Raw genomic sequence first — 12,865 nt, 5'->3', positions numbered from 1 at the left:
TTGAGGAAAGGATTTATTGTTAAACTAAGGTGAGATTCATACCAGCTCACACCTCAAGCATGTCGCACAACGTGGCATTCAACAGAACACAAGCCAACGGCATGAACAATTTCAGCAACAGGCTGACTATAAACGTAACACAACATGTGTGTAACCATAACTAATAACTGCAGATACAGTACGCACTGGGACGGGTGCCCAGCATCCTCTACGGACTAAGAGAAAAGGATTTACCGGTAGGTATTAAAATCCCATTTTCTCATACGTCCTAGAGGATGCTGGGGTCACCATTAGAACCATGGAATTATACCAAAGCTCTAGAACGGGCGAGAGAGTGCGGATGACTCTGCAGCACCGATTGACCAAACTTGAGGTCATTATCGGCCAGGGTATCAAACTTGTAAAACTTTGCAAAAGTGTTTGAACCCGACCAAGTAGCTGCTCGGCAAAGTTTCAATGCCGAGACCCCCCGGGCAGCCACCCAGGACGAGCCCACCTTTCTAGTAGAATGGGCCTTTACTGGTTTCGGTAACGGCAATCCAGCAGTGGAATGAGCATGCTGAGTCATATTACAGATCCAGCGTGCAATGGTCTGCTTGGAAGCAGGACACCCAATCTTGTTGGGAGCATACAGGACAAACAGAGCCTCCGTGTTCCTAACCTGAGCCGTTCTGGCGACATAAATTTTCAAAGCTCTGACCACATCCAGAGACTTTGACCCAATTAAGGCGTCAGTAGCCACTGGCACCACAATAGGTTGGTTCATGTGGAAAGATGAAACCACCTTCGGCAGAAATTGCTGACGAGTCCTCAACTCTGCTCTATCTTCATGGAAGATCAAATAAGGGCTCTTGTGAGACAAGGCCGCTACCTCAGACACCCGCCTTGCGGATGCCAAGGCCAACAGCATGACCACTTTCCAAGTGAGGAATTTCAACCCCACCTTCTGTAAAGGTTCAAACCAATGTGATTGAAGGAACTGCAACACCACGTTAAGATCCCATGGTGCCACTGGGGGCACAAATGGAGGTTGGATGTGCAACACACCTTTCACGAAAGTCTGAACTTCTGGAAGGGAGGCCAATTGTTTTTGAAAGAAAACCGATAAGGCTGAAATCTGTACCTAAATTGAGCCCAACTTTAGGCCCGTATCCACACCTGCTTGTAGAAAATGGAGAAAACGTCCTAGCTGAAATTCTTCCGTAGGAGCCTTCTTGGATTCACACCAAGAAACATATTTTCTACAAATACAGTGGTAATGTTTCGACGTTACTCCCTTCCTGGTCTGAATAAGTGTGGGAATGACTTCACTGGGAATACCCTTTCGGGCTAGGATTTGGCGTTCAACCTCCATGCCGTCAAACGTAGCCGCGGTAAGTCTTGATACACGCACGCCCCCTGTTGTAACAGGTCCTCGCGTAGAGGAAGCAGCCAGGGATCTCCTATGAGTAATTCCTGAAGTTCTGGATACCAAGTCCTCCTTGGCCAGTCTGGGACAATGAAGATCGCTTGAATCTTTGTTCTTCTTATGATCTTTAGAACTTTTGGAATGAGAGGAAGTGGAGGGAATACATACACCGACTGAAACACCCATGGTGTCACCAGTGCATCCACTGCTATTGCTTGAGGGTCCCTCGACCTGGAACAATCTCTCTGAAGCTTCTTGTTGAGACGAGATGCCATCATGTCTATTTGAGGAATTCACCAATGACTTGTCACTTCTGTGAAGACCTCTTGATGTAGGCCCCACTCTCCTGGATGGAGATAGTGTCTGCTGAGAAAGTCTGCTTCCCGGTTGTCCACTCCTGGAATGGAGATCGTTGACAGAGCTCTTGTATGCTTTTCCGCACAGCGGAGAACCTTTGTGGCTTCTGCCATTGCCGCTCTGCTTTTTGTTCCGCCCTGGCGGTTTATGTACGCTACTGCTGTTACATTGTCCGACTGTATCAATACGGGCAGACTGCGAAGAAGATGTTCCGCTTGTAGAAGGCGGTTGTAAATGGACCTTAACTCCAGAATGTTTATGTGGAGACAAGTTTCCTGGCTTGACCATCTTCCTTGGAAGTTTTCCCCCTGTGTGACTGCTCCCCAGCCTCGGAGACTTGCATCCGTGGTTACTAGGATCCAGCCCCGGATCCCGAACCTGCGCCCCTCTAAGAGGCGAGAGCTGTGCAGCCACCACAGGAGTGAGATCCTGGTCTTGGAAGACAGGATTATCCTTCGGTGCATGTGCAGGTGGGATCCGGACCACTTGTCCAACAGGTCCCACTGAAACACTCTGGCATGGAATATGCCAAACTGAATGGCCACGTAGGCCGCAACCATCTTCCCCAGCAACCGAGTGCATTGATGGATTGACACTCTTGCTGGTTTCAGAATTTGTTTGACCATTCTCTGGATTTCCAGAGCCTTTTCCACTGGAATCATTCCTAAAAACGACAACCGCGTCGTCGGAATCAACTGTGATTTTGGCAAGTTTAGGAGCCAACCATGTTGTTGAAGAACTGTCAGGGAGGGTGCAATATTTTGCACCAACTGGTCCCTGGATCTCGCCTTTATCAGATCGTCCAAGTGCGGGATAATCGTGACTCCTTGCTTCCGCCATCACTTTGGTGAAAATCCTCGGAGCCGTGGACAGACCAAACGGCAACGTCTGAAATTGGTAATGACAATCCTGAATTGCAAACCTCAGGTAAGCCTGATGTGGAGGATAAATGGGAACATGTAAGTAGGCATCCTTTATGTCCACCGACACCATAAAATCCCCTTCCTCCAGACTGGAGATCACTGCTCGGAGAGACTCCATCTTGAATTTTTTTAGGTAGAAATTGAGGGATTTTAGGTTTAGGATCGGTCTGACCGAGCCGTCCGGCTTCGGGACCACGAACAGGCTTGAATAAAAGCCTTCTCCCTGTTATGACGGGGGGGAACCATGACAATGACCTGATTTTGACACAACTTTTGTATTGCGTCGCATACTACCTCCCTGTCCGGAAGAGAAGCTGGTAAGGCCGATTTGAAAAATCGGCGAGGGGGAACATCTTGAAACTCCAGTTTGTACCCTTGGGATACTATTTGTAAAACCCATGGGTCCAGGTCCGAACGAAACCAGAACTGACTGAAGAGTTTGAGACGTGCCCCCACCGGTGCGGACTCCCGCAGAGGAGCCCCAGCGTCATGCGGTGGAGTTGGCAGAAGCCGGGGAAGACTTCTGCTCCTGGGAACCAGACAAGGCTGGTGATCTTTTACCTCTTCCCCTTCCTCCAGTAGCAAGGAAGGAAGAACCTAGCCCTTTTCTGTATTTATTGGGCCGAAAGGACTGCATCTGATAGTGGTGTGTTTTCTTTTGTTGTGGAGGAACATAAGGCAAAAAGGATGACTTACCCGCGGTAGCCGTAGATACCAAATCAGCGAGGCCGTCACCAAACAAGGCACCACCTTTATATGGTAGAGATTCCATATTTTTCTTGGAGTCAGCATCAGCAATCAATTGGTGAATCCACAATGCTTGCCTAGCCGAGACTGCCATGGCATTGGCTTTTGATCCCAAAAGGCCAATATCCCTCACAGTTTCCTTTAGGTACGCTGCAGCGTCCTTGATATAACCCAGCATCAAGAGGATGCGATCCCTATCTAGGGTATCTATATCAGATGACAAGTTATCTGCCCACTTTTCGATAGCACTACTCACCCACGCAGATGCAATGAGAGGTCTGAGTAGCGTACCTGTGGTCGCATAAATGGATTTTAACGTAGTTTCTTGCTTACGATCCGCAGGGTCCTTAAGGGCTGCTGTGCCAGGTGACGGAAGAGACAACTTTTTAGACAAACGTGATAGGGCCTTGTCTACAATGGGGGGTAACTCCCACTTTTCCCTATCCTCAGAGGGAAACGGATAAGCCATCGGAATCCTTTTGGGAATCTGAAACTTTCTGTCAGGGTTTTCCCAGACTTTTTCAAATAGAGTGTTCAGTTCATGAGAGGGAGGAAACGTTAGCTCAGGTTTCTTTTCCTTATACATACAGACCCTTTCATCAGGAACAGCAGGGTCCTCGGTGATAAGTAATACATCTTTAACCGCCACAATTATGTACTGAATGCTCTTTGCCAGTTTTGGATCTAATCTGGAATCACTATAGTCGACACTGGAATCAGTGTCCATGTCGGTACCAGTGTCTGCCAACTGGGCAAAACTTAAAGTACGTTTTTGTGACCACGAGGGGTCCTGGACTTGTAATAACACATCCTCCACAGATTTCTTCCATGCCTGGGTCTGAGACTCAGTCTTATCTAATCTCTTACTAATAAGAGCCACATTAGCATTCAAGACATTTACCCAATCAGGAGTCGGCGGTGCCGACAGGGTCACCCCCATAGCCGTTTGTGTCCCTAATACAGCCTCCTCCTGGGAAGAGCGCTCAGCCTCAGGCATGTCGACACACGTGTACCAAACACCCACAGACACACCAGGCATATAGGGGACAGACCCACAGTAAAGTCTGTCAGAGAGACACAGAGGGGATTTGCCAGCTCACAACCCAGCGCCAAATTAACGGGTCTGAAAACACAAAAAAATGCCCCAGACCTGTAGCGCTTTAAATATCAAACATATTGCTCCAAATTATACTGTGTCCCCCCCCCCCCCCCCCCCCCGTTTTGCACCCTGATACTTGTCAGCAGTGTGAGGAAGGACCAGCGTCTCTGCAGCCCTGTGGAGAGGAAATCGCGTCGAGCTGAGAGTGAGCTGTGAGGAAGAAGCTGCGCCCCTTAATGGCGCGCTTCTGTCCCGCTTATTTTAATAAAATTATACTGGCGGGGGTTAGGACAGTGCCTTGGCACTAATGTCCCCTCTTGCCAGTGGAAAAGGTGATTTTTGTTACTTACCGTAAAATCTCTCTCTCTGATTCCATCTGGGGGACGCTGCGCCATTACTTGTGGGTTAGAGGTGTGTGGTTGTGGAGTTTGGCACAGAACTATTAAAACCTGACTCCTCCCCCCTCTAACCCCTCCCATCTCCTTCCTGCCTAGCCAGTACCTCAGTTAACGTTTAGCCAAGCCAAAGGGGATAGATCAAAGAAAATTAACTGGTTAAACCAGACAAACATCTGGGAGGGATCGCAGCGTCCCCCAGATGGAATCAGAGAAAGAGATTTTACGGTAAGTAACAAAAATCACCTTTTCTCTTTCATCCATCTGGGGGACGCTGCGCCATTACTTGTGGGATTTCCCAAAGCAAGCTAATAAGAGGAGGGAGACGGGGACGGCATAGCCGTCCGCAAAAAGTGACGCCCAACAAAGGCAGTCTACAAACCGAAAGTCTGAAAACTGTTTAAACGTATGCACAGACGAGCAGGTCGCCGCCCGACACAGCTGCTCTATAGATGTAACCCCGCGAACAGGCCAAGAAAACTCCAACAGCTCGAGGCGAAGGAGCTCGGATCGATTTAGGAATTGAAACATCAGAAGACTGTTTGCTGACCGAAGTTACCCAACGAGCCATAGTGTACTTGGAAGTTGTCCAATCTCGTTTTGGACGCATCAATCAAAAACCAACAAAGCATCCGTTTGATGGATAGAATCCGCACGAGATAAAGAAATCCGTAAGGCCCTAAGGACATCTACAAGTCAACTGGGAATCCTCCCTGGAAGGAAAAGGAGTAAACGCTAGAGGGACGATGAAGAAGTAAACGCTGAAGGGACGATGTCCTGATTAGATGAAACGCTGACACAACCTTCGGAAGGAAGGTTTTGTTCGCAGAACCACCCGATTTTCCTGAAAAACCAACAAAGGTGGTCTGCAAGACCATAGCTTCCAATACAGATACTCATCTTGCTGAGGCAATTTTTAATAGAAAGACAACAGCGGAACGTTCGCCAAAGGCTCAATGTAGATCCGTAAGGACTAAGTTAAAGTCCCAGGGAATAACCGGAGGAACAAAAAATGGTTAAATCCGCAGAAATCCCTGATGGAACGTGAGAACGTCTGGAATGATAGCCAGTCTCTTCTGAAAAAGAACCGACAAGGCAGAAGCCTGACCCATTTGTGAAGAAAGTCTCAGACCCTTATTGAGACCCTCCTAAAGGAAGAATAACAGACAAGGAACTCTAAACAAATCCGGTAGTAAACCACGCTTTTTACACCAAGCAATGTAAATATGCCACAGTCTGTGGTAATTCCAGAAGCCACCGGCATGAATCATAATTTACACAACAGGACGGGAATAAAACTTTTTTTTTTTTTTTAAGAAAACCAGCCGATCCAACCTGGGTGGTGAGATGTTCCTTGAATCATAATATGTGGATGCAGAGGGAGTCGGAATGGTTCCCTGATGACCACAGTGCGCAGAAGAGCGTACCACTGTCAGTTTGGCCAATCTGGGGCCACCAGAATGATTGGAAGACCGTCTCTCTGAATGCGTTGAAGCAGACTTGGGATCAGTGGAAGTGGTGGCACATATCTCAGTTGAAAGTGCCACAGCGCTATCAGTGCGCCGATTAAAATTGCTTGAGGGTCCTGAGTACACGACCCGTAGAGATGAAATTTATTGTTGAGACGAGACGCCATCAGATCTACATCGGGCATCCCCGACCGGGCTACTAGAGTCAGAAACCCCACCCGGTGAAGTTCCCACTCTCCCGGATGCACCGTGTGACGGCTTAAGAAATCCACTTTTCAGGTCTCGAGTCCTGGCATGTGAATCGCGGGTCTGGCCGGAACCCAATGTTCCGACCATAGGAGAATCTGATCGTGTCAAGGCAGATCAGCTTCGAGTGTCTCCTTGCTTGTTTATGTAAGTAACTGCCGTGGTGGTGTCGGACTGAATCCGCACTGGATGACCCTGTACTCTGGTTTGAATCTGCAGTAGTGTCTACCGGATTGTCCTCAACTCCAAGATGTTGATCTGCAACTTCTACTCTTTGACTGACCCAGAACCCCTGAAATTGAAGAGTCTGAAAAGCCGTACTCCAACCTATGAGGTTGACATCAGTAGTGACCATCACCCAAGGCCAAAATGTGAACTGAACTTTTGTTAAATTGGAGCTGTAAAGCCACCAGCGAAGCAACTGACAAGTCTGTACCGACAAGCGGAACAGCTGTAAGTGGAGATGAGGTCCTGTACGAGTCCAATGGATGAGAATCTGCGCCTGAAGGAGTCGAGCATGAACCTGGTATATGGAACTGCCTCGAAGGTTGCCACCATCTCGTCTAACACCTGCATGTATCGGAGAACCGAAACCACCTGTAAATGCCGCAGTGTTCAAATTCGGGACTGTATGTCCTGACTGAGGAAGAAATACTTTCTGGTTGTTGGTATCGAATAAGAGTCCCAGAAAATTATTTTCTGAGAAGGAAGCCAAGACGACTTTTGGACAATTTATTATTGATCCGAATGGCTGTAGAGTCTCTATTGTGAAACGCAAGTTCTGTTGAAGAATCAACTCTGACGGTATCCTGAGTAACAGATCATCCAAATACAGAGTAATGTTGACTTCCTGACACTGCCACCGCATGGTCCATGATCTTTGTGAATACCGGAGAAGCCGTAGATAAGCCAAAGGGAAGAGTATCAATAGGATCAAGCAGATAGGCGTCTTATGTCTAATGAAGCCAAATATCCCCCTGGTTCCATGGCGATGATAATCGAGTGGATGGAGTCCATTCTGAGCTTTTGTTGAAACTAACAGTCTAGTTTGTCCACGAGTACAATCCCGACCTCTCTACGGAGTGGGAACTAGAAAAATTTTATTTCATTTCGTAGAAGAGTGGCTGTTGCATGATGAAAAGCTCGACATCTGGAGGGACCGTTTGGAAGAGAAGAGAAGAACACACGATATGGGACTGGTTCCTCGAGATCTAACGTATATCCTTTGGATATGACCTTCATCACCCACCTATCTGGTTTCGACAGGAGCCACCCTTCGTTGAACTGTAGTAACCGAGTCCCAACCGTCACTGCTCCCTCCGGCGTCATGCAGTAGGTCTGTCGGAAGGTTTACTCTCACCTCTGAAACTCTTTTCATGGATATGTGGAGACAGCACGAAAGGAATGGAACTACCGCTGTCCTGTACATGAAAGGAATGATCCCTTGTAGTATTCGGTTTCGGAGGAACTGCCAGAAGAAAGGGGCTCCTGCCCTTCTGTAGTAGCTGAAATAATCTTCTTTGATTCCGACCCAAAGAGAACTCACCTTCAAAGGGTACCGCCGCCAAGGTCTGTTTGGAGTCACAATCGGCATTCCAAACCCGAAGCCAAAGAGACCGTCTTGCTGACACTGTCAAGGCAGAAATACGGGAGCGCCGCGTAGTAGAATCAATCAAGGTCTCACCCACATAAGTAAGCCGAAATTTGTTCTGCTAATTGAATGTCTTCTGATGGATCGTCAGACTGCATTCCAGATATGACCTGTGTTAGTCAGTCATCCGCGGCCCTGAGGATCCAAGCGCCAGCTAGAATCGTGATGAAGAAAACAGATTTAGGTATTGCTGCCATCTTCCTATCTGCAGGATCTTTCAATGTCACCGACTGTACCGAAGGAATAGCCGTAGCTCCTGCTAAATGGGAAATGGAAGAGTCTACCTTTGGGGCTGTTTTCTGTAAAAGAATATAGAAATTTTAACTTCTGAGGGACTTGGGAACGAGAAACCGGCTTAAGTTAGGGCTCCTTTAAAATATCCCTGTTAGTAATAGTCTGACGGATGGTGCCTATCAGCACTCTAACACCTGAGCTATTAGACCAATCACTTTCCCAGACCGAAACTTCGTCCCACTCTGGGTCTACGTCCCCATTTTCCCATGGAAATGACTCCAACTCCTCCCCCATAAAGTTATAGCGGGCAACGGTTGTGGCCGTGTTGTATCAGAAAACTGCCGGCAGAGTTTATAAACTTGTTTAGGGATTGAGTTAAATTAGTAATACATGTGCCCATATTTTTGGAGTCCACAGAGACAGGTCCGCAGAACTTCCCTGTTGGACCACCCCAGATGCACCAGAACATGTCCGTTAACATTGTACGCAGGCAATTTAAACCCCGAGGGTGTCTTCCCCCTTGTAGAGCTGTCTTTTTTTTTTTTTTTAAACAAATGCACTACCAAAGAACTATAAACACAGTAGAGTAGTGGACAGTATTGTGAAGCATACTGTGTAATTTATATTGAAACAAATACTGTTAACTTTAATAGAAATCCTCTAGGTGACACTAGGATTGAACCCAGGTCCCTCTATACCACAGATCTCTGTATAGAATAACACAATGCCCCCAAAGTATACTTGCTGTTAGGTGATCCCCCCTTAATAAACAGGGTGAGTAGTACTGAAACATTTTCCAAGTTGTGTGCTGTGTGCTGCACCGCGTCCCCCGTACTGCCTCTGGAGAAAATGGCGCCCGGCTCTGTAGATGCTGGATCAGAGTGTGTGAGGTAGTGCATGGTGGGAATCCCTTCTTTGAAGCAAGTAAGCGCAGGGTAGCTCAGCATAGGCGCGCTATAACCGGAAGTCTGCAGATTCTGTGTTCGGGTAGCGGCTCCCGCGCACCGCTACATACAGCGTGTCTCTTCGGGAAGCGGCTCCCGGGTGCCGTTACCTACAGCATCTGTTGTTCCAGCAGTGGCTCCCGCACGCCGCTATGTACAGCGGCTCGATCGGTAGTGGCTCCCGCGCGCCGCTACACTACTCGATCGGTAGTGGCTCCCGCGCGCCGCTACTTACAGCGGCTCTGTTCGGCAGCATCTAGTAAACCCCCAGGGAGTGACTCACCACTCTCCCGGGCTACTCAGAGGTGACCCCCCCCTGTTAGCAGAAATAAATAAATGCTTGTGCGGGAGGTTGGGGGGGGGGGGGGGGGGGGGGGGGGGGGGGGGGGATGGAGGGGGGACACGCAAGTAATAAAAATAAAATCAAATATATATATATCTATATGAAAAATATAGAAAGATATAGGAAAGGATAGACCAATACTGTCAGAGACAGATTGTGTCTATCCTGTACCTTCTCACTGCCGACTTCTTAGAAATAGGAATCCAGCCCCAGTGACCGAAGTATGGTGACCTCCAGCGGCAGATTATAGAGTGGGACTTCTATCTAACCCCACTCTAGTAGTACCTGTCACCTGTATACAGGGACTAGGCACTCAAATCATAAAATAAGAAAAAAACCTAACTAAAATCTTCAGAGAAAAAAATCTGTGTCTGTACTCCACAGGCACAAAACAAAAACTGAGGTACTGGCTAGGCAGGAAGGAGATGGGAGGGGTTAGAGGGGGGAGGAGTCAGGTTTTAATAGTTCTGTGCCATACTCCACAACCACACACCTCTAACCCACAAGTAATGGCGCAGCGTCCCCCAGATGGATGAAAGAGAAATTGAGGATTTTTGCTGCCCATGGGTCCGTCCGCCGATGTGTCTGAACTCGTTTACAGACATATCGCGTCGGCCCCGCAGCACAGCTGACGGCCAATATATCTACCGATATACTGGCGTGTCGCTGTGTGTGTACGCGTACACATGCTGCGGCAGCCAGCGGTGATTGACAGCTGAACTGGGTGGCCGTGTGTACACGCCCACCCAGTTCATGACGTCACTCACTGACAGATCGGGCAGTGTGTATGCTGAACACTATGCCCGATCTGTCCATAGATATATCTGCCGATCAATTGATCTGCAGATATATCAGTGTGCACCCACCTTAAGAGACAGGCAATAGTGCCAATATAAACACAGACATTGTGTACTAACAAATGCAGTATATCCATGCTTTAAAAGGACAACTACAATGTAAAGTTAGTATTTTCAGATATGAAGCATGAGGTTCAGTGTTATCGGAGATTAACCTGCATCTGTGTAATAACGTATTACCTCCTGACTCAATTACAGGCAGCTGAAGCCCTTATTTATAAAGTAACATATTGCAGGTTGAGTATCCCTTATCCAAAGTGCTTGGGACCAGAAGTATTTTGGATGTCGGATTTTTCTGTATTTTGGAATAATTGCATCCCGTAATGAGATATCATGGTGATGGGATCTAACTAAGCACAGAATGCATTTATGTTTCATATACACACAGCCTGAAGGTCATTTAATACAATATTTTTAATAACTGTGTATTAAACAAAGTTTGTGTACATTGAGCCATCAGAAAACAAAGGTTTCACTATCTCACTCAAAAAAATTCTGTATTTCGGAATATTCCGCATTTTGGAATATTTGGATATGGGATACTGAACCTGTACCTCCTTGCTCCATTACATACAGCTGAGGCCCCTCCCATATCTTCAGGACAGTGTCCCAATAGTCTGATACAGATTATTATATACAGGCCCATCGTATGTACCCACTAATCCACAACATGCATGCCTGCTTCTTATAACAGAGACGCATCTCAGTCCTAACATGGGAACCTGCTAAAGAAGAATGACAATCAGCATGTAGGACGTATTTAATTATAAGCAGTCCAGTTATTTCATGTATATTTATTCAGCTGACTGACACACATTTGGTATATTAATGTTTAATATATGGTTAACTCACAAAATATAAGATGCAGTTCAATTATGGCCAACGAGCAATTACATTTCCATAGCCCCACTAGTATAAGGCAAGCAAATTATTGTAGGCAGTAAATTCAACAACAACAAAAATGTTGGCAGTTGGTACCACTTTCGGGATCCGGTCTCTAGGTCGACACTATCTAGGTCGACCACTATTGGTCGACAGGGTCTCTAGGTCGACAGGAGTTTTTCACGATTTTTCTTCTTTTTTTACCTTATCATACTTAACGATCCACGTGGACTACGATCGGAACGGTAATCTGTGCCGAGCGAAGCGAGCCATGCGAGGGGATACGGTGCACTAATTGGGGTTCCTGGTCACTCTACGAAGAAAAGACACCAAAAAACATAAAAGACCTTTTGACCTGTCGACCTAGACCCTGTCGACCTAAAGACCCTGTCGACCTAGTTACTATCTACCTTCCATACCACACCCACCACTTTCCACGTATAACTAGTATCCATGCAGACACCTGAATCGGATCTCTTGGTCTCACTATACGAATACCAGGAATATTCTGAGACGGAGAGATGCGACGCAAGTCTCCACACGCGCATTAGTTGTACATGTAAAGCAACGCCTGTCACCAGCTGCAGGTGTGCAGGAATTGATAAAGGGGTAAAATGGAGACATCCACATAGCAAGTGGGTTCTTGTACAGGAATATTGGGACTCACACACTATGGGCCTAATTCAGATCTGATCGCAGCAGCAGATTTGTTAGGTAATGGGCAAAACCATGTGCACTGCAGGTGGGGCAGATGTAACATGTGCAGAGAGAGTTAGATACTACCAAGATCTGAATTAGACCACATAGAAGGATAGGAATTCCCCTAGCCAAAGTCAGATAGCCCATCAATATAACGGCTTTATCCATTACTAAGTAGTAAATGGAGTTCACTCACGGTACCAAAATCTAACTTTTTTTTATTTATGGAACCAAACCTCCCATGTACATTATGTATACTCTCCTGCAATGAGACAGGACCCCCCTGTACATTATGTATACAGTCTCCCTGTAATGAGACAGGACCCCTCCCTGTACATTACGTATACACTCTCCCGCAATGAGACAGGACCCCCCCCTGTACATTACGTATACACTCTCCCGCAATGAGACAGGACCCCCCCCCTGTACATTACGTATACACTCTCCCGCAATGAGACAGGACCCCCCCCCTGTACATTATGTATACAGTCTCCCTGTAATGAGACAGGACCCCCCCCCCCCTGTACATTATGTATACAGTCTCCCTGTAATGAGACAGGACCCCCCCCTGTACATTATGTATACAGTCTCCCTGTAATGAGACAGGACTC

General features: G+C 47.1%; 1 protein-coding gene across 2 annotated transcripts in view; it reads right to left on the bottom strand.

Moving 5' to 3' along the window:
* Positions 1-12,865, bottom strand: part of VRK1 (VRK serine/threonine kinase 1) — a 90,251-nt gene that overhangs the window by 74,342 nt on the left and 3,044 nt on the right. Inside the window, exon 2 of one of the 2 annotated variants that reach the window (XM_063948453.1) lies at positions 11,760-11,868. The exons of the other annotated variant lie outside the window; for it this stretch is intronic. Coding sequence (XP_063804523.1) covers positions 11,760-11,767 — 8 coding nt within the window. The 5' untranslated portion in view covers positions 11,768-11,868. The remainder of the gene's footprint in view (positions 1-11,759; positions 11,869-12,865) is intronic. 2 annotated transcript variants of the gene reach the window in all.

This window comes from Pseudophryne corroboree, chromosome 12 (genome assembly GCF_028390025.1).
Source record: "Pseudophryne corroboree isolate aPseCor3 chromosome 12, aPseCor3.hap2, whole genome shotgun sequence".
Classification (NCBI taxonomy): domain Eukaryota; kingdom Metazoa; phylum Chordata; class Amphibia; order Anura; family Myobatrachidae; genus Pseudophryne; species Pseudophryne corroboree.
Note: the sequence above shows the minus strand (reverse complement) of the source record. Positions and strands in the feature narration are given on the sequence as shown.